Here is a 25849-nt window from a genome sequence, read left to right as displayed (position 1 = left end):
ATAATGTCCATTTTTGAGATTTTTTTTTTAGGGAGGGGGTGTCTCCAATTCAAACACTAACCAAGTCTATCCTGCTTAGTTTTGGGGGTTTGTGTGTGTGTGGGTGGAGCTCAATTGGCAAGATGCTGTTACTAACCTGCTGTAACAACCTTTAAAAATATATCCGATGAGATCCAGCAATCTTGTTCCTATGTCGTCTGATAATGCATGCAAATTATATGTAAGAGAAGGAGAAGCTCAGGGTGTCCCTCTCCTATTTTCAGGTTCTCTTGACCCACCTGTTTGCTGTTTATCTCCTACAGCTGCCTGTAAAGAAAGCAAGCGTCCCTTGGAAGTTTCCCAGCACTCGGAGGAAATGGGTCTCATTTTGGGCATCTGTGCTGGAGGACTGGTGGTGTTGATCATCCTCCTTGGGGCAATCATCGTTGTCATTCGGAAAGGGTAAGGAAGCATTTTGACGACTTTGTTCTTGCTGTCATGCAGGCAGTGTTGTGACCTGCCAGCGGCCAGTGGAGCTGGTGGCAGACTCAGAGAGTGAGGAGGTTGGGGAGGAACACGGGCCAGTCCTGGAGTCTGGGGAAGGCTCTGACGAGTGCTCTGTGTCGGAGGCAGAGAAGGGGCCAGGGCCGTCCGACAGTTATCAGCTGCCTTCGGAGTCGGATATCAGTGAGGCAGAAGAACAGTTGGAGCCTGTTCCCTATGTGTGCATGTGCAGAGCTGCCAGGAGAAGGGAACAGCTAAGGAACAAGGGCCGACTCGAGAGTAAAGCCGCAGGTGGACGGTGAATGGACCCTCCCATAGGGAATAAAGAGGAGCGAAGGGGAGGGGAGTTTGCAGGAGACAATTAGTTCAATTTGTGAGGGTGAAGATCTGTTCCTGACTTCTTGCCAAGTAATTGCTGCTACAGCGTGGAGTTTGGAAGATATCGGCTTGGCAACTCTCCAAGCCTGATAAAGATCTGTAGTTGTGAAATCTCACGAAAGACTGTTTGCCGGGACTTTGCTGGCGAGGAATTTCCCTTTAACCTAAATAAAAGAGGTTTTATCGGGACGAGGAGTCTGCTTGGGAGGCCTGGGTCAGAACAGGCAGCTCCACTCCTTTTCCAACAAACGTACCTCTCTTCAAAGCCGAATCTGACTCAGCTTCCTCTTAGAGATTAGCAGCTCGGTCTAATGGAAGAAGGTAAACACTCAGTGAAGAGGCAATCAGGTCATCTACAGGTAGTCCTCAACTTAAGACCACAATTGAGCCCAACATTGATGTTGCTAAGGGAGAACTTTGTTAAGTGACTTTTGCCCCCTTTTACGACTTTTGTTGCCACAGTTGTTAAGTGAATCACTGCAGTTGTCAAGTTAGCAACAGGATTGTTATGTGAATCCGGCTTCCCCATGGACTTTGCTTGTCAGAAGGTCACAAAAGAGGATCACATGACAAACCTAGGACCATGCATACAAATGTAAATCACATGACCATGGGATGCAGTGATGATGGTCAGAAGTGTGAAAAATGGTCATAAGTCACTTTTCTTCCCAATGCTGTTGTAACTTCAAATGATCACTAAGTGAGCCGCTGTAAGTCGAGGACTACCTGTACAGGCACTTGGTCAAACTTACTTGATACACTTCTTATTAGAACTGTGTGGTGCTTTGGATTGAATCTGGAAGAGAGGCTGTGGGATCTGAGGAACATCAACCCAGCACTCTGCATGTAACACTTTAGAGGCACTGTGTGATTATGGAAGCAGATACGGCTGCTTTACAATATCCCAGGAAGGTGCTGTATTCATGTTTCCAGGGCAGTGGTGGAATTCAAATTTTTTTACTACCGGTTCTGTGGGTGTGGCTTGGTGGGCGTGACAGGGGAAGGATACTGCAAAATCTCCATTCCCACCCAACTCCAGGGGAAGGATACAGCAGTGGATTTCAGCAGGTTCTGACCAGTTCTGGAGAACCGGTAGCAGAAAGTTTGAGTAGTTTGGAGAACTGGTAAATAGCACCTCTGACTGGCCCCACCCCCATCTATTCTCTGCCTCCTGAGTCCCAGCTGATCAGGAGGAAATGGGGATTTTGCAGTAACCTTCCCCTGAAGTGGGGAGGGAATGGAAATTTTACAGTATCCTTCCCCTGGGGTGGGGTGGGAATGGAGATTTTACAGTATCCTTCCCCTGCCATGCCCACCAAGCCACGCCCACCAAGCTATGCCACGCCCACCAAACCCACAGAACCAGCAATAAATTTTTTTGAAACCCACCATTGGAAGGATACTGCAAAATCCCCATTCCCACTCCACTCTGGGGCCAGCCGGAGGTGGTATTTGCCGGTTCTCCGAACTACTCAAAATTTCCGCTACCGGTTCTCCAAAACCTGACAGTACCTTCTGAATAGCACCCATTCCAGGGGTTTTCAAAGTAATTCTTCTGAATTTAATGTGAGGCATTGCATAGCCCTACATTTTAATACCATTTAACAATACATTCACTTTATTCTTGCTAGATTCTTTATTCTTACTTTATGAAGAGACTGGACAACCGTTTGTCTGAATTGGTGTAGAGTTTCCTGTTTGAGCAGGGGGGTGGACTAAAAGACCTCCAAGGTCCCTTCCAACTTTCTTATTCTGTTAGATCAGAGCAGGGCTTATTGACATACCTGTTTTTCACAGCATGAAAGTATTTCACTGTTTCTTGAAGACATGTCCTCATAACATAACCTTTACCTCAATGGCAGCTTGCTGCCGAAGCAGGCCGAAGCTGGTCTAAGGCTGTTCCAGGATAAAAATATGTTTTCTTTGCTCTTATGGCAAAATCTCTCTCATAAGGGCATTTGAAGTTTCAACGGAGGTTGGGCTATATTCTTTTCTGTTCCTCCTTTCATATCTTTAGTGCAATTTTTAATTCCAATCTAATTGAATCTTTCTCTTTCCAGCAGCCATTTCATGCATCCTAAGATATTTTATTCTTTCTGCTGCTTTGAAAGGACACTTCTAAGGTCTCACCATTTTTTCAGGAGAAATTATTTTTTTTCAATTCCCCCAAAGCATACAACAGATTAGATTCTTAGTTTTGTTTAAGGCCCAAGGTGTCTAAGTGGATTTTTTTTCCCCAGCATTAAAAAAAATAATAATAAAAGCTTGCCTTGATAATACCGGTCTCCAGTGATTGGAGAGAGCTGTTTGCTTTTTCATATCAGTTTCCCACAAACACTGGAGAAGTGAAAAAAAAAAATAGGGCTGCTGTTACCAAGATAGGCTTTTAAATTATTCTTTTTAAATGCTAGCATTCAATGGCCCACCAAGATTTCCTCTGTGGTTCAAATCCAAAATCAGATGCCAAAATACATCTAGGTAGAATTATTTTAAATTTGTACCTTCAGAATTATAGTCAGTGGACTATGGCAGAATATAAATGCAAACTGTTTAATAATATGACTTGATAGACCCATGATGGCAAGCCCCAGAATTTTTCTAACAAGAAAGGCTAAATTTAAATACTCATTGGGCATTCCAGAAGTTAAATTAGGAATGGGTGGGGCTGCCATCCTGCTGATGCCTATCTATAGATCAAAAGTGGCTCAGAATGGGAAAGGGTACATTGGACCACCCCATTGAAGAGATATTGTTGTGTTTAATTGATCAATGGATTTAACCAGCTTTACTTTCAATTGCCATTTGGTGATCACTCTTTTTTCTTCCCCCATACATCTTCATCAGTATGCCAAATTCCATCTCTGGTGTGTCTTAGAATTTCAACTATTTTTTTTTTATTGTGGAAGCACGTTGCAGGATTGTCACTCCCAGCTAGTAATTTAGAATCAAATGTGATAGAGTATATTATTTTATGCCAGATTTTAATAAAGTCAGTGCTCGTGCATTCATTCAAGCAGTAGCAGCAGCAGCAGGGAGCAGCAGCAAAGGGAGAGAGACTCAATGGCATATTTGGCATATAAATGGCCTTGGGATCAATGCTTGGAAATGTTAGATTGTGTTGGATAGTCTGATATCACATCGGTCAGCTTAGAGAGTCCATTGTTCTGATTTGCCTCTAAGGCAATATTTGTGATGTGCACTAGTGTTGAACAGGAAGTTCTTTTGTTAGCAACTCTCCTTCGTTCTGATGAAAAAAAGAATTTTCCTTTTAAATAACTTCAGAGGGGGGAAAAAAGGAATCTCAGAGAAATCCTCATGGAGTTCTTGCACTTATTTCAGTAGGAGATTGCTAAGGGGTAGGAAAGACAAACTTTATTATTTTTTTTTACACAGTCTTTCCTGTAGAGAAATCCACTGCTTCTATGTCTCTCTCTTTTTTTTTTTCATTAAATCCCAAGACATCAAGAGTGAATTCCCTCCTGGATTGTTTTCCATAGCTGCAAAGGGTGAATCCTGTCTTTGAGAAATGTTTGGAGATCTTCTCCTTTCCTAGGAAGAGGTTGAGGAAAACATTCCCCACATTTCTGTTCCCACCAATTGGATGGAGAATTCCAAAATGCCATTTTGCCCCAGTTTGATACATACACCCTAATACCTGTAATAAATTAGCTTTTTGTACCCATCAGTATTGCAGGTAAGCTATTTCTGATTCTAATGAATCCAGAAGGCTTTGAGCAGGGAGTATCGGTAAGAGATCAGTGTCAACTTTTTGCTTAGATATGGGAGAGCTGGAGATATGTGAGATCTGGAGGCTAAAACATATGAAGAATGGTTGCAGGAATTGGGTATGTCTAGTTTAATGAAAAGAAGGACTAGGGGAGACATGATAGCAGTGTTTCAATATCTCAGGGGCTGCCACAAAGAAGAGGGAGTCAAGCTACTCTCCAAAGCACCTGAGGGTAGGACAAGAAGCAATGGGTTGACTTGAAACTAAACAAGGAGAGAAATAGCTTAGAACTAAGGAGAAATTTCCTGACAGTTAGAACAATTAATCAGTGGAATAACTTGCCTCCAGAAGTTGTAAATGCTCCAACACTGAAAGCTTTTAAGATGCGATTGGATAATCATTTGTCTGAAATATTGTAGGGTTTCCTGCCTGGATTTGAAGACCTCCAAGGTCCCTTCCAACTATTCTATTCTATTCTATTCTATTCTATTCTATTCTATTCTATCCTATCCTATCCTATCCTATCCTATCCTATCCTATCCTATCCTATCCTATCCTATCCTATCCTATCCTATCCTATCCTATCCTATTCTATTCTTTGGAGGATCCCTGAATAATTTTCAGTCACTCCTTTTCAGCCCATTTTGTCTCATCAGTTTGTTGTTGGCTGAAAATTGAAGGGGTAGTGGTGCGGTGTATGCTTCTTGATCTCCAGGGAGTGGGAGAGCGAAGAGAGATTGTTTCATTGAGAAAATCAATAGACTAAATGTTCATGCACGATGCAGAACTAAGCTGCCATTGTCCATGCATAGAGAGTAACAAGCTGAGAATGGTAGAGAGAGCTTCAGCTAGCATGCTCCTCTTCACTGGAGGCTTTTAAGAAGAGGTTGGACAGCCATTTGTCCAGAATGATATAGGGTCTCCTGCTTATGCAGGGGGTTGGACTAGAACACCTCCAAGGTCCCTTCCAACTGTGTTATTCTGTTAATGTAACCAGCAAGAATTATGGGCCAAACTCTTTAGAATTCTTGTTGTTCTTGTCCCTAATATATCTGGAGGGCATAACATTGGCAAAAGCTATCTTACATTTGGGCCTGGGATAAGAAAAAGCAGTATCCAGGATTATTGGACATAATAATTGGGTCCTAGGGTATTTATAGACCATTTCATCATTTATATTTGCATAATGTCTATCTTAACTCTGGGAACAAGAATTTCATCTGAGTCCAAGAAAAAAAAGATGAATCCACACACTTGTTAACTCTTGTAGCCAGAGACTACATCTGGTAGTCATAAGCTAAACATTAATAATTAGAGCGGAGTTTCATAAAACTATGAAACTCCGCTCTAATTATTAATGTTTAATGATGTGTACTTCATAAATTAGCTTTTTGGAACCATCAGTATTTAAGGAAAGCTATTTCTGATTCTAATGAATCCAGAAGACTTTGAGCAGTGAGCATTGGTAAGAGGCCAGTGTCAACTTTTTTGCTTAGATATGGGAGAGCTGTCCTGAATATAGCTGCTAGTGTCATCAAGATGCTGTCCCTGATGCTGCTGAGGATTGCTACTGAACTAAAACTTTCCCACTGTGGATCTTGCAGAAGGCTCAAAATTGTTGATCAAAATCTGGCAGGAATGTTGGTCAGATGCCCACCAATTGTCGAAAAAAACTCAATTGTTCAGGTTGTTGGGAATCTCTTAGCGGGGGTTGAGCAGAGTCGCTATGGATTGCTCCCTGCTGTATATTATATTGGATGTGATGGACTGCATTCAGTCTTTTTCCTTCTAAATAAATGGGTGCACAAAAAATAGAATGGAATGGAGCTGGAGCTCATTCTTGGAACTTGAATATTTGTTATTTTGGAGCCAGTTATCTTGGAACAGACCAGAAGGTTAAGATTTAATCTTAAATGGAGAACATGATACGGTGTGAAACTCAAATGTTATGGGACTGATTATGTTGTGGCCTTTCTCTGGAGTCTTGTGTATTCACAAGATTCTGGAGTGAGAGTAGCAAACACACTCTTACTTTGACTGAAAATTAGGATTCTGGTAGCACCATGTCTAACTAACATGAAAGCTTATGTTTTTTAATACAATTTGTTACTCAGAAAAGGTACTACCATGCTCCTGATTCTTTGCCACCATAAATCAACACAGTTCTCCTCCTTTCATGTCCACTTGGATGGAACATTGCACAAATGTCAACTAATGACCGAAGAAAACCAGATAGTAATAGTATATTATTTGTTATAGCCAGGAGCTCAAACACCATTAACGTCACTAAATAGATGTTAGTGGAAAAATTTGTTGTTTGTATGTGTACATGAACTCTTTGTCTGCATATCCAATTTCCAATTTGATTCATTTCATCTCAAATGCATTTCAATAGGTTGGCTCAACTGTTTGAATGTGTTTTATGGCTAAAATACTTGTTGGAATACCTGAATTAAGAAGTCCATAATCTTCTCAGTTTTTCTACATCTTCTACATACCTAGGCTGGATAATCACAAGAAAAAGATCAATGTTGTCAGGGAAAGTTCTGTTAGATCAGTCTCCTTTAAATTACATCTCTTCAGTTGTTTAGTTCTACAAATACTAATGTCAGGTTTCCAAGTGATGAAACCCATTCAAAAAAGAAATAGGCAAAGTCCATCTTCCAAAACAGATTTCTTTTATTTATATATAATTGAATTGAATTCGGTTTTAATTGGGTTGTTTTTAAATCTTGGGCTGAATTCGGTTTTAATTGGGTTGTTTTTAAATTTTATATGCAATGTTTTATCTCAGCTGTACACTGCCCTGAGTCCCGCAGGAGAAGGGCGGTATAGAAATAAAAATAATAATAGTAAATAATAATAATAATATAGGCATCAAATTGGCAAAGTCTGTTGTAATTCTGGATCTGACACAAACTGGAATTACACCACATAATATTGTAAGTTAGAAACATCCCTCAAAAGTCACATTCTCCAATAAACACTCAATCCACATTTCCCGGTGTCTTCAAACTCCACCTTCCATTCTCACCAGGAGCAGCCTCTGTTCCCACGGGAAAGAAAGTCACCTAGCCAAAACAATCCTCACTATCTATTCATTCTTCTCCCCATCTTAAGAATGTGGCAAGTCCGAAAACCCCCCTTACCAAATAAAGAGAAAGGAAAGGAGCAAATGATTAAAACAGAGAACTAAATAAAATGACTACAAATATGTCAAATTCTGGCTCGAGAACTAAAGGACTCAGTTTAACACAGGATATCCAATGCCCAAGGACAATGGGAACTATTGGCCAGAACATCTGAAGAGATCCAGTTTGAGGAAGACTGAAGTAAATATTAAAAGTTTGTTATTTTTATGTAGCTAAATATGGCTGGGAAGACCAGGGAAAGACCAAAGAGAGAGAAAGAAAGAGGAGAAAAACAGAGTTGTATGTTTATTTAAAAAAACAAAACAAAACTGGGTCTCCGGGGTTTAAGGGTGACTAAATGGGAACAGCTGCTCTAGTCATATTGCACAGAGACTGATTATATAGAAGCATAGAAACCAGATGACATTTTGTGTAGTAGAGGAACATTAATGCGTTTTGGTTTGTTTCTCTTGATGAGGAACAATTACATGCTTGGAATGTGTTGGGATTGTCTGCCAAACTGTCAATAAATATTTTGTGTGCTTCTTTGCCGTTTTCCAGAATTATGCCACCATTTAAGTCTTAATAGAAATGTTTGACAGAGAGAAAGGGAAGGGAAGGGGGGGAAAAGGCACACGATGAGATTTTCACAAAGCAGAGTCTAAATTCCAAAGGCTCAACTTTGTGTGAACGAGATATGTCTCTTTGTTCTTTTGGCTTGGTGCTGCATCAAATCACACAGCCTGTGTCTTCTGTAGAGGTACATGTATCAATTCAGGAGAGATTTGATTCCTTTTTTTTTTTTAATAGTTTTAATATTTAATAGTTTTTTTTAAATAGTTTTCTAATACAGGAACTGAGCCCATATTTATATTTTGAAGGTAATACTGAAATCTCCATTTCCAATTATGGACTTTGGGAACAAGCACAGACAATTTTAATCACCCATAGTGTCCAAGTGAACTGATACTATGTTGGATGCTGCATGGCATTCTGGAAAATAGGAAAATTTGCAGCTAAGGGTTGAAGGAGAAAGAAGTGCCATTTTGTCCAAACCTACATACTGTATGTACATTCAGGTAGTAGTGGGATTCTGTCATCTGTGTGCAATGTCAAATTAGCTACATTGTTCAACAAAGACAACTGAATATTGTATATTGAGCTGTGGTGGCGCAGTAGTTAGAATGCAGTACTGCAGGCTAATTCTGCTGACTGCCGACTGCCAGCAGTTTGGCAGTTCAATCCTCACCAGCTCAAGGTTGACTCAGCCTTCCATCCTTCTGAGACCGGTAAAATGAGGACCCAGATTGTTGGGAGCAATATGCTGACTTTGTAAACCACTTGGAGGGGACTGTAAAGCAGTATATAAGTCTAAGTGCTATTGCTATTGGCAATAAATAATGCCAATGAGAAGGTAACTGTTATTTTGCAAATCTTTGATGGCCACTTTCCCACTTTTTGTTGCGACAAAGTCATCTATCAAGAATGATGACTCTGCTACTGATAAGAAGGTTTTGTTTCCCTCCACCAGTTTTTTTTTTCCAGTCCGGTGGTCTCCTAATGTCTTGGATTCCAACTTTCACAATACAGTGCTGCTTTGATTGTTATCAGAGTTTGGAATGCTGACTTTAACGTAATCTTCTTTTTTTTTCTTCCAAATTTCCTCACAATATTTGCTGACATTTCCATTCACGATTATTATAGGCAAAAAAATAATAGTTTTGTATTTCATTACTGTGATCACTTCAGCTATGTGGTAATTTAGTTCCTCAACTTCCAATTCTATATATGACTTATATACAAGGGCCTATGTATTGTTCATAGAAAAGCCATTCCAGTTTTTATTTTTTATTTTTTATTTTTTGCATCCATGGTGAGCCTGGTGATAAACAAGGGTGTGCAGACCTCCAAACAGGCATGTTGCTATAATTAACCTTCAGTCCTAGTCAGTGATGGGATTCAAATAATTTAACAACCGGTTCTCTGCCCTAATGATTTCTTCCAACAACCAGTTCACCAAACTGCTCAGAAAGTTAACAACCGGTTCTCCCGAAGTGGTGCGAACTGGCTGAATCCCACCACTGGTCCTAGTGCACCATTTGTCTGAAATGGTATAGGGCACTGATGGCAAACCTTTTTGCTGTCGCAACCCAAAAGCAGGGGGAGCACGGGAGAGGAGGGGTTTGGGTGCGCGCGTGCCCACACCCAAAATGCAATGCCCTCCATGCACACACAGCCGTGCATGCGTGCGTGACCTCCCTGCGCTGCCCCACCCCTGTGCGTGCGCACACGACACACACACACCCGTGCCCCATTTTGGGCCTAGTAGGCCTCCCTGAAGCTTCCGGAGGCCGGAAATAGCCCATTTCCGGACTTCCGGTAGGCCCATTTTTCGCCATTCCAGAGCCTCCGCGCACTTACCTGGCATCCAAAATAGCCACATGGAGACTCCTGGGAAGGGCGGGGCAGCATGGGCATGCATGCACATCTTCCACATGCATGGCAGAGACCCAAAAATCAGCTGGCTGGCGGGAGGCGCACCACATGCACAGTGTAGCTGATGTAGGGCAACAGCTCACGTGCCCGCAGAGATGAATATGGCACGGGTGCCATAGGTTCGCCATTACAGGTATAGGGTCTCCTGCTTGAGCAGGGGGTTGGACTAGAAGACCTTCAAGGTCCCTTCCAATTGTGTTATTCTGTTATGTAGTAGACTGAGTATGAGGTATGAAAATTAAATAGAAAAATTTGGGAAAATAGTGGTAAAGACCTCCAAATACGATGTTGACATGAAGTTGCTTTTATGCAATGTTCTTGAATTCAAGGCCTTCAAGTGGATAACTTCCCAGCCCTTTTACCAGCACTTGAGATATAATGCATACTTTGCCACTTGCTTAGTAGAGAGAAGGAGAGACAGATAATCAACTTAGACAATTTTATATCTAGTCTGCAGCATGTATTTTATTGCTAGGTATTTATTTGATAGAATGAACCAAGTATTACTAGCAATCCATGGCTGAATTGCTGCTTATTTTGCAACAAAAGAGGGATATTTATGAAATTGTTGTGGGAAGGAAATGAAGATGTTCTACCTGTTCCTGGGTTCTGAATTATAATAAGCAAAGGCATGTGCTTTTCTTTTTTGTTTGTATGGATTTCTAGAAATCAGATCTTCTCCATATGGCAGATTTGGCTGGTTTCAGTCAATTCCTCCAAGACTACCACTATTACTATTTAAAAACAAAAAAACAAAAAAACAACTAGGTATGCTAAAGACGTCGAGAAGGTTGAAAGATACATGTTCTGGGTTAATTAATTGGAAGGGTTGCATCTGATGCAAAAGCTGCCACTTGTAGTTATTTTACTATACCTTAGAGCAGGGTGATCAATCTTTTGGATGCCTGTAGCTATACTGAATTTTCTCACAGGGGGCAGATGAGGCTACAATGGCTAAGATTATTTATTTATTTTATTTATTTATTTATTTTTATATGCCGCCCTTCTCTGGAGACTAAGGGGGGCTTACAGTGCGTTAAGCAATAGCCTTCATCCTTTTGTATATTTATACAAAGTCAGCTTATTGCCCCACAATCTGGGTCCTCATTTTACCCACCTTAGAAAGGATGGAAGGCTGAGTCGACCTTGAGCCTGGGGAGAATTGAACTCGCGGTAATTGCAGGCAGCTGGATGTTAAATGCTGCCTTAGTAGGAGGCATTAGTAGGAGGCATTAGCCTCCTACACCACTCAGGCTCTGAGTGGCGTAATGACAAGATGATCTTGTCCTGTATCATACAGATAGAATGATTTTTCCATTTGGGTTTCCTGACTGGCTGTGTTTTCCCTAGCCCTGTTAAATCTATATGAAGGTTTAAGTTGCTGTTTTCATGTTTTCTATTTTGTAGTCAGTGGAAGCAGTATTAAGCCCCCAACATTCAGGGGTGCTGTTAGGGAGAGCTCCGGGGGCTTATCTGTTGCTATGTCCAAGTACATCTTGATTCATGGTCCCAGCTTTTTTAAAGGTAAGAAAAAAAGATTCAGCCTAGAAATAAGGAGAAATTTTTCTGACAGTGAGAGAAGAATCAACCCATGGAACAGAAGTTGCCTTCGGAAATTGTGGGAGCTTCATCACTGGAGGCTTTCAAGAAGAGATTGGACTGCCATTGGTCAGAAATGGTGTAGGTCCTCCTGCTTGGCCAGGGGCGTTGGACTAGAGGACCTACAAGGTCCCTTCCAACTCTGTTAATCTGTTAAGTATGGATTGTCCGAATGCAATGAGCAGAAAGTATTTCCAGGTCAGCGGGGATGATTGCCATTCACTTTCTAAGGCAGCGTTTCCCAACTTTGGCAACTTTAAGATGAGTGGACTTCAACTCCCAGGATTCCACAGCCAACCCATCTTAAAGTTGCTAAAGTTGGAAAACACCATTCTAAGGCATTACATACCTCTGATATTTCAGGTCACCTGATTTTTGATTGCTGTTTGATGGGCTAAGCTTGTCTGAAATGAGATCCCATCCTTGAGATTTAGGACAACAGAAAAGATGGAAAGCTTCTTGGGGAATAAGGAATCTGATAAGGGGGGGAATCATCTCTTAGGAACTTTCTGCTAAAATGGGTGAGACTAAAAGCAGTGATAGGCAGGCTTCTCCCTCCCTCCCTCCCTCTCTTCCTTCCTTCCTTCCTATCTTCCTCCCTCCCTCCCTCCTTTCTTCCTTCCTATCTCCCTTCCTTCCTATCTCCCTTCCTTCCTTCCTATCTTCCTTCCTTCCTATCACCCATCCTTCCTGCCTCCCTCCCTCCCTCCCTCTTTCTTTTCTTTTCTTTTCTTTTTTCTTTTCTTTTCTTTTTTTCTTTTCTTTTCTTTTCTTCCTATTGGGCTTTTGGAAAAGCAACCCATCAGTCTTGCAAAGGATCCACATTAGTTCTTTTTTTTTTTTTTAAAGGTTTTTTTTTTAAAAAAAATATTAGGGTGATAAGTTCCTTATCTAAAACTTTGGCTGGGGATCTCGCTTGCTGTCTGACAGCAAGCACCTATGAAAGCTACTTGCTGTCTCTACCCATCCCCCCTCCTCTCTCCCGCAGCACCCCTTCCTCTACCTCTTTGCATGGGCAATGGCTTGGTCCAAATAACTCATCTTTTCTTTTATTATCTGCCAAGAAAAAAAAGCTGCTTATGCAATATCTGCTTTTCTCTTTGTTTGCACGCTTGCCAGGAGGAACTACTATTCTTATTCCTATTACCCGTAAGTAATTTTCTCATTCAGTTCTCCTTGCTCCATTGCTTGCTGCCACCAACTATTTTCTTTCTTTGTCACATGAATGTTTAAAGTCTCCCCCACCACCCCTTTTAGGGTGGTGGTGGTGGTACAGAAATGGCGATGTTGAATGTTGCTTAAATAGAATGGAAATGCTTCAGAACAGGGGAGGGGATGCATTTGCAGCAGGAGAGAATCAAGATTCCCGTTAGAAAGTTAGATACATCCAGGGTGCATCATGTGTTCCACTTCCACTGAACCTGTTTTGCACAGGATGAAAGCCAAGTCTTGGAAATAGTCTAGCTTCTTCCAAAGGAAATGGGGGGAAATGGTGTTTCCTTTCCAAATCAATCCAACTTTAGTCACAGTAGCCCTCACACACGTCTCCTTATTCCTTAAATGGCATATTTCAGTGTGACCCTACCTACTTGAAAAATTATCAAAAAGAAAGACAGAGAAAAGATCCCTCTGCACTCCCCAGTTTCTCCCCTCCCCCATTTACCCATATACACCCAGACACACACACACACAGAGGGATGGGATTCAGCTGGTTCGGACTGGTTCTGGTGAACCGAATACTAATTTTACATCTGGTTTGCTGAACCGATAGTTGCAAGGACTGGCTGGCCCCGCCCACCCCGCCCCTCTCAGGAGTCTCCACCTGGCCCGTTTTAGATGCCCTCCCAGGGCCCACACGGAGGCCCTGGGAGGGCAAAAAACAGGCCTACCGGAACTACCGGAAATCTGAAAACGGGCCCATTTCTGGCCTCTGGAGGGCCTCCGGAGCCCACTGGAGGCCATTTTCCCTCTCCCGGAGGCTTAACAAAAACCTCCAGAGCCTGGGGAGGGCAAACACCCCCACCCCCCACCCCCAAGGTACAGGAGGCCGAGTAGGCTATGCCCCCATGGCCATGCCCACCCAGCAAACGGGCAGAGAACCAGTTGATAAAATTTTTCAATCCCACCACTGTATATACATTTATATATACATATTTTTATATATAAAGTTTATTGTCATTGTACGTATATACACAGTACCCATACAACAAAATTCACATAATACCCAGAGACCAAGCCCAACATACATGATAATTCCCAGACATACCCACACCCAACAAAACTTCCCCACCCCTAAACCACCCAAGCATCCACACAGCAGACCAAGTATGTACATATACATATACATATACATATACATATACATATACATATACATATACATATACATATACATATACATATACATATACATATACATATACATATACATATACATATACATACATGCATACACACACACACACACACACACTCACACTCACAGGATGTCCAAGTACATTTTACTTCTATATAGGGAGATGAGATAATGATAGAAGAGAATATTTGTAGCACAAATATTCTCTTGGGTTGAAAGCATTGAACTTTGGGGTCCTGGGTGCTTTCTAAGCTTGGTGGATTGCTTGCAGACGTTTCATTACCAAATTAGGTAATATTGTCAGTACTAGCACTGATAACATTGTCTAGTGTGGTAATGAAACATCTGCAAAGAAACCACCAAGCCCAGAGAGCACCAAGGACTCCCCCGCCCCACATGAGATAACCTCTCCCGTTAGAACCAAAGTGGCAAACCAATTAGAGATTGTAGCAGGCCCCTGGACACACTGCCAAGTGGGCAGTCTAGGTCTGGCCCAGCATGAACAAAGAGGCAGAGTTCAATTCTCTCTGAGTCACATGTTTATTCAGATCTGGCGAAGGTGGGTCCTCCCATAAAGCCAAAGAGCCCGAGGTGATTTATTCAGCATGCCTTTATACTCTATTTGGTTACCCAAGCAGGAAGACAGCCATTTGCACGAAAGTAGATAAAAAGCAGAAGCTCTGCTGCAAGGTCATTGCTTGCCAAATCCATTTAGAAGCCTGTTTAGACAGAAACATATTTAGCAAACCCCTTGCACCCCTACCTTGGGGTTTCCTGTCATGTCTCTCCTGAGCTATGGACCGTTACATGTTATTACAACTCATTTATTCTCTTTAATTCAGCGGTTTCAATGCAAGCATCTCGATCTCCATAATTCTGATCAACAACACCATGGTTTAGTACAGAAGAGAATATCTTCCCAACCCTCTGATCTCTGAAGCAATTCTTTTCCTCTTCCTAATCCTAGGGACGCGGTGGCTCAGTGGCTAAGACACTGAGCTTGTCGATCGAAAGGTCGGCAGTTCAGCAGTTCGAATCCCTAGTGCCACATAATGGGGTGAGCTCCGGTTACTTGTCCCAGCTTCTGCCAACCTAGCAGTTCGAAAGCACGTAAAAAATGCAAGTAGAAAAATAGGGACCACCTTTGGTGGGAAGGTAACAGCGTTCCGTGTGCCTTTGGCGTTTAGTCATGCTGACCACATGACCACGGAAACGTCTTCGGACAGCGCTGGCTCTTCGGCTTTGAAACGGAGATGAGCACTGCCCCCTAGAGTCAGGAACGACTGGCATATAAATTCAAGGGAAATCTTTACATTTAATCAGTGGTGGGATTCAAGTAATTTAAGAACCGGTTCTCTGCCCTAATGATTTCTTCCAACAACCAGTTTGCCAAACTGCTCAGAAATTTAACAACCGGTTCACCCGAAGTGGTGCGAACTGGCTGAATCCCACTACTGCCTTTAATCCTAGGACCTCTGGTGTTTGTAAGCTAAAGGGTTGACAGTGAAGATCAGCAGGTGACAGTGGGAGCTGGAAGAGCCCCCCTTTTTTTCTGTTCCAAGAGGGAGAATCATTTGGGGGGGGGAGCTTAAACTCTTTCTTTCAAACAAGATGTCATGAGCTCTTCACATTCTTTTCTAATCCCGAGTTTGGCCAAGTTCATTGTCATCTCTAGATACATTGGAAACCGGGAAATTCTTCGAATCTGAATTCTTCTACATTTTCAAGAGTTGAATTTTTAGGAGCCAAAGGTGCTTTTCCAAAAGGCACCTGGACTTTCTTGGTTTTTTTTTTTTCTTTTTGAAAACATTTCGTTTCCCATCCAACTTCTGTCTGAAGAAGCTTCTTGGATGAGAAGTGAAACATTTTCAAAGAAAAAACAAAAACCCAAGAAAGTCCAAGTGCCCTTTGGAAAAGCACTTTTAGGACAACCATGACCTGGATGATTGAGAACCTCCATAAATTTTAAGGAGCACGAGGCTTTCTGAGTAGTAACTAAAGTAACTTCAAGGGTTGCATGAAATCCAGTGGTGGGTTGCTCCCGGTTCGGCCCGGTTCGGCTGAGCCGGTAGCAGTGACGATATGACGTCACCGAACCGGTTCTCTTTGTTCGGGAGCTGGGTCCTCCTGCCCCCCCACGTTATTCTGACCTTTTATTTGGCCCCGCCCCCAATTTTTCGCTGCCTCCTGAGTCCCAGCTGAACGGCTGGAAGGAAAAAAACTGTTTAAACTCTTGCCGTGGGGCTTCAAAGGGCCGCCCTACAGCTGATCAGTGTTAAAAGGCAGTGTGGTGGTAGACCCGATTGAAAAACAAATGGGTAGACCAGGACGGTCCAAAAACAAATGGGTAGACTGGGACGCTCCAAGAACAAATGGGTAGACCGGTACAGCTCTACAAGCAGTTAAAAGCCTGGTAGACCAGTACCTCTGCTAAATCCTAAAGAATTGTCACATGACCATCAAGCCACGCCCACAAAATAAGCCACGCCCACAGAACCGGTAGTAAAAAATTTTAAAACGCACCCCTGATGAAATCAGTGTGGTACCTAACTCTTTATTTTGCTTTTATATGGACTCCTGAGAGTAAACAATGTCAGCTGACATGAAAGTCTTTGCATGTGTGAAAGCCTCTTGTTAGGTATAATTATCCTGTAAACTAACTCTTTTTACTGACACCATCAGCAGGACTTCTTGGACCGAGCATTCCCACGTTAGACTGAACACCCAAACGTAATAGCCGAACAGGATGTTTCTGTAGGGTTGCCATAAGATCTGCATCATTTCTCCCTGTTCTTTCCCTGCACCAGAAATTCAAAAGGAGAGAGAGAGAGAGAGAGAGAGAGAGAGAGAAATGCAGCTAAACAATAAAAATCCCAAGGTACATGGCTTAAACTAAAGAATAAAGCTTTGTGAGCCCTGAATTTTGGCTTTTAACTGAAAACTGATGTTCAGACTGAAAATTCTCTGTAAGAATTGAAGCAAAAGTTTTAATACAGCTGGGAGCCATGAAAAGCAAATTATGTAAAGTTGACTCTTTGAATGTAAGTAGCTGAAGAACTTGTCCACGCTTAAAATCACATTGGGAGCAGAATCAATAGTATTGAACAGACATAAGTGCTATATTTCAAGATGAGGCAATGTTATAGGCTCTAGAATATTTTTACAGCCATAAAAGTGGGCAATTGCACTTACAAAAGATTAAGGGGGTGTATATGAGTATTGCCTTTGATTGAGAAATTTGTTACGTTTCTTGACAAATGGCCCTAACCCTGAGATTCATTCAGCATATTGTCTGTCAGTATGTTTTTAAGAACTCAAGGGAAAGAGAGCTTCATTAAAATAAAATGAGATACGTTCTCAGTACTACCATTCCATGGGGCATTGTTCTCTTCCACTGGAGCTTTTAAGGAAAGGAAGATGGTTTCATTCAGAAATCATGCTGTTTTTGGTTTAGCATGATGTGCAAATCCATCCATCACAGTTTAGAAGTATGACTTGTTTTTTCTTGGGCTTTTTGTGCATTGTAGGGCCAAAATAATCTAATTATGTCACAATTTTATGGATGTGCGATCCAAGATTGCTTGATAAATCTTCAGTGAAAAAACATAAATAGAGAGAATATGAGAAATATTGTTTTACACTAATAGTGTAATTTAACTGGGTTGATGCCTTTGGGTATCCTGAAGAGTATAGAAATGAGGAGATCATTTACATGCCTTGTTTATCAATTGGCTTCCTGTTACTTAGTCCTTAATGCAGCCTTATCAATAACCCTTCCTCCATCCATGTCTTTGAAGACTGAAATTTTAAGGGTGGGAATCCTGATATGGAATTCTGGAAGAAACCAACTGCAGAATCAATATTAGCTTGGAGGAAAACGTGTAGGTTTTGTCACCTTGAAAATATTTTGATTTATACAATTATCAGTATATAAATTGCCCTACTTATCTCATAATACTTCTTTATCCAGGGACATGTCCCTTAATCTTGACAAATTGCTGTTAATTAATTGCATTGTGTATAGGAGTGTTCACAAAACAAAGGACTCTTTTTCAGATTTCAGATGTTATCAGAACTTAACATTTAAATTTATAAGATAATCAGGGTAGACCCGAAATATAATACAGAGGAAAAGGAAATTAGATACAGTAGATAGATGACAGCCAGATAGATGATAACTAGCTAGCTAGTTACATATGCATAACTACGTAGATACATACATACATAATATATGCACAATGTATGTTTTGCACAATACATAATCATGCACAAAGTAAGAATTGCTGATCCAATTGTTTTGCCATTTGTTCCTTGTGCCATTATTGAAAAATAACATGTCCAAATACTGATGAAGAACACATATCAAAAACTCAGTGCTGCTGCCAATCAGAGCAAATGTATCTTTCCAGTATTGAAATACTACTACTTTTGGCTAATTTCGTTGTGTGAAATACCCATAGCCCTCAGTATGTTAATCACAACCATATGCTAGAGATATAAACTAGATTAGCTCTCTCCAAGATGGCTGCGCTCCAGATGTGTACATTTGAGTTCCTAGAAATCTCAGCAATAGCCACACATATGGAGGGCAGCCAGGTAGAAGAAAGCTGGCTTAAAAGATCATGCACTTGATAGCAATTATTTTGATAAAGCAGCAATCAACCTCAAACCTGACTGTCAGTCAGATAAATTTCAACCAAAATGTAACTGTGGTAGGATAAGACCAAACCAAATGAGTCCATGCTTTATTTAAATGATATCCCAGCATTATTGCAAACATGCGGCATAGTTCTTGTCGAGAACTGCGGAATACACACAAAAATGATTGCTTGTTAATATATTCCATGTGTATTGGAAGCTAATGTTAGTTTGTCACCCTTACTAGGAACAAGACCAGATTGAGCTAATTCTACTTTATTGTAAAGCTACATCAACAGAATCTTGCAACTCTGAAAGCGCTTCTCTCCCTTGTCCCCTTTACAGTCGAAAAACTAGGGAGGGTTTTCTGAACCGCTTGCCCCACTAACATTCCCCACTCAGCTGCTTTTTATCTCTCCATTCCCTTGGCTGCAGTTTCTTTGCCCCGTCCCTCAAGGTCACTCCCTCACACCATTACATTATTTGATGTAATATTATTTGAAAGACTTAAAAAAAAAAGTAATTGGAGTCTTCTAGGCAGATTACAGAGAAAGAGCCAGCTTGTAGTTGTGATGAGTTAGCCGTACCCTTACTGATGAGGATGGAACTCTGTTAGAGAGAAATGGACATCCAGAGACTACAGAAAGCCTACCTAATCTGGACGAGGTAGTATCCACCTTTCTACAGCTTTAGTGGGTGTAGTAAAGGTGCATACATCTATCCAGGGATGGGCTTCAGATCCTTTAGCAATGGGTTCGCTGCTCCATTGCTGGGTGGGCGTGGCCATGGTGGGCGTGGCCTAGTTGGCCCCCTGCACCACGGCGGTGGGGGTGTGTGTTTTTCACCTTCCCCAAGCTCTGGAGGATTTTTTCAAGCCTCCGGGAGGGTGAAAACTGCTATCCCTGGGGTCTGGAGGCCCTCCGGAGACCAGAAACAGGCCCATTTCTGGACTTCCAGAACTTCCAGGAGGCCTGTTCTTTGCCCTCCCCAGGATCTGGAGGCTTTCCTCGAGCCTCCGGGAGGTTGAAAACAGCTTTCCCCAGGGTCCAGAGGCCCTCTGGAGGCTGGAAACAGGCTCATCTCCAGACTTCTGGAACCTCCGGTAGGCCCATTTTTTGCCCCCCTAGACCCTCCATGCAGCCCCTGCACTTAACTGGAATGATGAACGGGCTGCGTGGAGTGGTAGGGCAGGGTGGGAGTGGCGGGGTGGGGTGCGGTGCGGTGCGGTGGGCGTGGCCAGCCAGGGGTGGTATTTGGGGGTTTGCCAAACTCCGGCGATCCTTGACTAGAGGATTGCCCGAACCTTGCCGAACCCCCAGGAGCTCACCCCTGCATCTATCCCCCTTTTGTAGTGTGAGATTAGCAGGTTACTTAGTTCAGATTGTCCAAGATGCCCTTGCGTTCAAGGTCCAAGGTCAATCAGAGGTTAAACTTTTAAAATAGGACCATCAAAACCTAAGACTGACAACAACGTTGGTTCACAGAGTAACTGGGCAGTTATCTCATTGAATTGTTGTAAAATGCCATTTGAGTTTCTGGGGTGGAAACAAGAGAGAAATTGAATGAATATGTAAATAATAAATGAGTGGGCTTGGAATTCTGGGAACAATTGGGAAAATATGCCTGGGGGGGGGGGGACGACAACGACCCGATTTGGAAAGAAACGATATGGCTTTAGGTGAAAGCGATCAGACCCATAAATATGGTATTAGGACAGGAATTATGTGGAAATTCTGTTAATTCTGAAGGTGGTTCTATTATTGATAAAATTTCAGAGCGGTTAAGAAGCTCAGCCTCTTGACTTTTTTCAAGGTATGCAACCACCACAACTTCAGAAATTGCTTCTATTATGAGATTAACTCCAATTCTTTTGTCCTCTCTTTTTTTTTCTCCTCTTCTTTTTGTCCTTCAAGAATCTGTTTATAGAGAGAATTCAAAGTGGATTGCATAGTGTAACATTTGCCTACTTTCCTTCTTTGTAATCTTCCACTAGGAAACCTGTCAACATGACCAAAGCCACAATCAACTACCGCAATGAGAAAACACACATGATGAGCGCAATTGACCAGAGCTTCACAGACCAGAGTACCCTTCAGGAAGATGAGAGGCTGGGATTATCTTTCATGGATACTCACAATTACAACAACAGAGGTCAGTTTCAAATGAATACTTGCTGTCCTGATTCCAAGGTGAAACCGTGGGATTTATATTACAGAGGAAAATAGATTTTATTGGTTCTTCTGCTGGTAGTACAATGAAGCTAGGATTAGAGTTGGAGTTAAGCTTCTTTGGGCTCTGCACTTGAATTTTATATGTGGGTTTATTTATTTATTGTATTTATTTAGTTAGTTATATCCCTCCTTTATTATTTTTATAAATAACTCACAGCAGCAAACATACATAATACTCCTCCATCCTCCTATTTTCTCCACAACAACATTGTGAGATGAGTTGGCCTGAGAGAGAGAGAGAGAGAGAGAGAGAGAGAGAGAGAGAGAGAGAGAGAGAGAGAGAGAGAGAGAGGTGGGGGGGGGGACTGGCCTAAAGTCCTCTCCAGCCAGTTTTCATGACTAAGGCAGGACTAGAACTCCCCCCATCCCCAAATCTCCTGGTGAATGGCTCAAAGTCATCCAGCATGCCTAAGGCGGGACTAGAACTCACAGTCTCCTGATGATTGACCCAAAGTTTCCCAGCTGACTTTCATGCCTAAAGCATGACTAGAACTCACAGTCTCCTGGTTTCTAGCCTGAGGCCGTAAGTGTTATAAGAGGGATTGCCTGCCAGGCAGGGGTATCCCCCCCAGAAAAAGTCAAAATTGGAGCTATAACAAATGCAATCAAAGTCGTCGTCTTCTTTTTTTTTATGTGCATGGCAACATATCTAAAAACAAGCAGGGCTTGGATTACATGAGACGACACAGTGAAATCCAATCAGGTCCACTCCTTTATTTGCATAGACCCGATGGACAGAATCTTGCCAAACTAAAGCTCTAACCTTATAGCCTATTTAATATATCCTGAGGGATTCTAGGGTGTGGCTGTCCTAAACCACTTTCCTCCTCCACCATCCAGTTTGCGACTATATGCAGTCTTCTAATCTGGCCCCTCTCTGGGAAAGCTCCAAAACTCTGCCCCACTTCTCCTCCAGTGCATGTTTCATTATAGCAATAGCAATAGCACTTAAGACTTATATAACACTTTACAGTGCTCTATAGCTAGGGGTGGGCTTCAAAATTTTTAGCAAGGGGTTCTCTGCCCAGTTGCTGGATGGGCATAGCCATCATGGGCGTGGCCTAGTCGGCCTTCTGCATCATGGGGGGGGGGCTTTTTGCCCTCCCCAGGCTCCGGAGGCTTTACTTGAGCCTCCGGGAGCGTGAAAACGGTCTCCCAGGCTCCGGAGGCCATCTTCCCAAACTTCCAGTAGGCCCGTTTTTCACCCTTCCTGAGCCTCCACGCACACCCTGCACTTACCTGCATCCTCGGTACCTTCGAGACCGACTTCTGCCACAAACAGCCTCCCACCGGCGAGTTCGCTCCCACAGAGAGGGACTCCTCAGGGTGCCATCTGCCAAGTTATGTCAGCTGGCGACACCCAGGGGGAGGGCCTTCTCTGCGGGAGCCCCTGCCCTGTGGAATGAACTGCCCCCGGAAATGCGCAAGATCTCCGACCTCCGTGTATTTCGCTGTGCCCTCAAGACCCTGCTTTTCGCCAAGCCGGGCTATCAATTTAATGATTTTTAAATTGGGTTTTAAATTTTGGGGGTTTTAAATTTCAGCCGAATTATGTAATAATTTTAATTATTTTTAACTGATGTTTGTCTTTGTGTTTTTAATAGGCTGTACACCGCCCTGAGTCCTTCGGGAGAAGGGCGGTATAGAAATAAAATTATTTATTTATTTTATTTATTTATCCAAAACGGACCGTGTGGAGACTCCTGGGAGGGGCAGGGCCAGCCAGGAGTGGGATTTGGGGATTCTCTAAACTGCACAGAATCTTAGCTATAGGTTCTCCTGAACCCCTGCGAACCCCCAGCAGCCCACCCCTGTCTATAGCGCTCTCTAAGCGGTTTACATATTGCCCCCAACAATTTGGGTCCTCATTTTACCCACCTCAGAAGGATGGAAGGCTGAGTCAACCATTATGCATGGCTCTGACTTGCTGTTTGTCTCAAGGCCCCTCTGAAGATTCCCCTGCTGCTAATTTTAGGACAAAATTTCTACTGACAGTAGGATGAAAGTAGAGTCAGCCTTCCCTGGATTCTGGGGTTCAATTTAGTGTGAGAGTTAGGTTAAGGGAAAAAACAAGAACTCAGTGCAGATTTATTGGCCCTGGATCACTTCCAATACACTCCTACCTGAATTTTCATGAATTTTAACGTTGGTTGGCTCTTTGGCAGTGTTATCAGTTCAAATTGTCAGTACTAATCTTCTGGGCTGTGCACACAGTGTTATCTGATAAGGCTGATTACAATTCATACTCTTGTGCTCTCGGCTCACTTGTGCAATCAGTCGATCCTTTATCTTAAAATTGCCACCTCACGTTTTTAAAGGCTCCCCCCCCCGCCCCATTTAGTACTCTGGCTTCAACTCTTCTTTGAGTTAGGCCTGTAGTACAATCTTTAAAAATTGTTAAAAAGGTTTAAAAAGCTTCTTTTTCCAGGATCTTTATGAAAGTTGAAAAACTTCCTCATGATTTGATTTGTGTCCAACTTGTATTTGTATATTAAGAATTGCTTCTATTGAGCACAGATAGTCCTCGACTTACAACAGTTCATTTAGTGACCATTCAATATTACAACGGCACTGAAAAAAGTGACTTATGACTGTTTTTCACACTTACAACCAGGGTGGATAAAAATCAATGATTTTTTAAAAAAAATTAAAAAAATCAGATTTTTTTTAATTTAAATCGGATTTTTTTGATTTAAATCGGATTTTTCTGATTTTTATCGAATTTATTTTAATAAAAAACTTTGGGGGTAAAAATCTATCGTAAGATAGTTTCCTATTTAAGATACATAAATAATTTAGTTTATTCAGCATGAAATGGAGCTTAGTTATGTAGCATGAGGCTGTATATTCTGCAACACTGGGACTATCAGTGGGTCAAAGGAGTAGCAGAGATGACAGTTGCTCTTTAAAAATTACGATTTAAATCGAGTTGATTTAAATCAAGCCTTTTTACTAGTGATTTAAATCATGATTTAAATTGTGATTTAAATCAACTCGATTTAAATCAAATCCACCCTGCTTACAACCATTGCAATATCCCCATAGCCACATGATCCAAATTCGGATTCTTGGCAATTGACTCATATTTATGACAGTAGCAGTGTCCCGGTGTCACATAATCCCTTTTGGTGACCTTCTTGCAAGCAAAGTCAATGGGGAAGCCATATTCATTTAACAGCTGTGTTACTCACTTAACAACTGCAGTGATTTACCTAACAGATATGGTACGAAAGGTTGTAAAATGGGGCAAAGTTCACTTAACCAGTGTTTCACTTAGTAACATAAAGTTTGGGCTCAATTGTGGTCGTAAGTCAAGGGCTACCTGTATTAGATGGTATTAAGATAGGATACTGTTGATCATGATATGGGTTTATTATGGTTTATATTATATATACTGTAGAACTGATTTACCTGGACTATGCATAGTATACGCAGTCATTTTCGCGCAATTCATTTGTCAGGAGATGAAAAAAGCCATAGGCCTCAGTGTGTTGCAGAAAGAAACAAAAAACAAATGTCTTTTTTGATGCTACTTCAGTCTGATGAAGGAAAATTCATTTTTGGCATTTCTTTCACATATAAAAAGAATTGTTTAGCTCCAGTTGGCTTAAGTAGTCTGGTTTACAAGGCTCTCTAATTGCCTGATTGCTGCACGCTGTGTCTCCATAACTATTTTGGCTTGGACAATGAGCGTGACTGGACAGATGGTCTTTTGTCGCTTGTGTATCCTGGGATATGGAATTCCTGGGAAATCAGTAGGTCAGTCAGCCAGGAATTCTGCTGTTTGATGGATGTTTACCTCCTCTACATCGCTGCAGGGTAATGTGCACACAAGTGTGTTTGGGAACATCCGTAAATGAAGTGCATCAATACACTCGTACGCACACACAAATGCACACACACACACACACACACACACACACACACACACACACACGCAAACACCAATATAGAATGGGGATGGGAGAGGGAAGAGGTACTTTGTTTTAGGGTGGGAATGAAGAGAAAAAGAAATACATACCAAAAAATGTTTATCAGATGAATATCTATGAATAGTGACTTAGCAATTATTTTTCTTCCGTTCATTTGTGTCCAATTTTCAAAGCCTACCTGAATAAGTCCCAGCAGTTTTCTTGACAAAGTTTTTCAGAAATGGTTTGCCTTTGCCTCCTTCCTGGGGCTGAGAGAGAACTGGCCCAAGTTCATGCAGCTTCTTTGTGCTTAAGGTGAGATTAGAACTCACAGTCTCCTGATTTCTAGCCCGGCGTCTTGACCACTATACCAAATGGGCTTTTGACCTGGCAAATACGAATACCTGATGAATAGCTACTTAACTTAATTCTTAGAACTTAACCAATAGTGGGATCCTGTCGGTTTAACAAACCCAGTTCGAAGATTGCGTGCTTTGTGCGAATGCACAGTTTTAACAAAACTAATCTTTCACGTTACTTCTGGGGAGTAACATAGCTGAGGCGCGGCAATCCATTCTGCTGCGCGAATCATCGGAGAGGATAAAGGTAAGTAAAGCACAGGGGCGAGTGGGTGGGCCCACCTGATCATCGAAGCAAACTGGTTCGCTCCCAGCTGATTTTGCCCAAACCGGCTGAATCCCACCCCTGATTTACTAAGTGCCTTAGATTTCTGTTACTTTGCTTATGATGCAAATTGCTTTGCTGCTCGTTTCTTCCTCTTCCTATTCTACTTTATCTGCAGATTTAGGAATGCTAACAGCTTCTCCCCTTTAATACATTCTTGCCTAATTAATTAATCTTGCCACTCTCGCATAATTAAACTCCAACCTGGACCAGTT

At 42.0% G+C, this 25849-nt stretch overlaps 1 protein-coding gene across 8 annotated transcripts in view; it reads left to right on the top strand.

The window, feature by feature from the left end:
• The window catches only part of PTPRU (protein tyrosine phosphatase receptor type U), a 408282-nt gene that overhangs the window by 290783 nt on the left and 91650 nt on the right, over nucleotides 1–25849 (top strand). For 4 of the 8 annotated variants that reach the window (XM_034413693.3, XM_034413692.3, XM_034413691.3 and 1 more), the window contains exons 14-16: nucleotides 303–441; nucleotides 12934–12963; nucleotides 20802–20959. In XM_034413693.3, the coding sequence (XP_034269584.2) occupies nucleotides 303–441; nucleotides 12934–12963; nucleotides 20802–20959 (327 nt within the window). The remainder of the gene's footprint in view (nucleotides 1–302; nucleotides 442–12933; nucleotides 12964–20801; nucleotides 20960–25849) is intronic. The other 4 variants (XM_034413695.3, XM_034413698.3, XM_034413697.3 and 1 more) reach the window with 1 other exon arrangement.

This window comes from Pantherophis guttatus, chromosome 10, assembly GCF_059756535.1.
Source record: "Pantherophis guttatus breed Tessera chromosome 10, ASM5975653v1, whole genome shotgun sequence".
Lineage (NCBI taxonomy): Eukaryota > Metazoa > Chordata > Lepidosauria > Squamata > Colubridae > Pantherophis > Pantherophis guttatus.
This window is presented reverse-complemented; position numbering and strand designations above follow the sequence as displayed.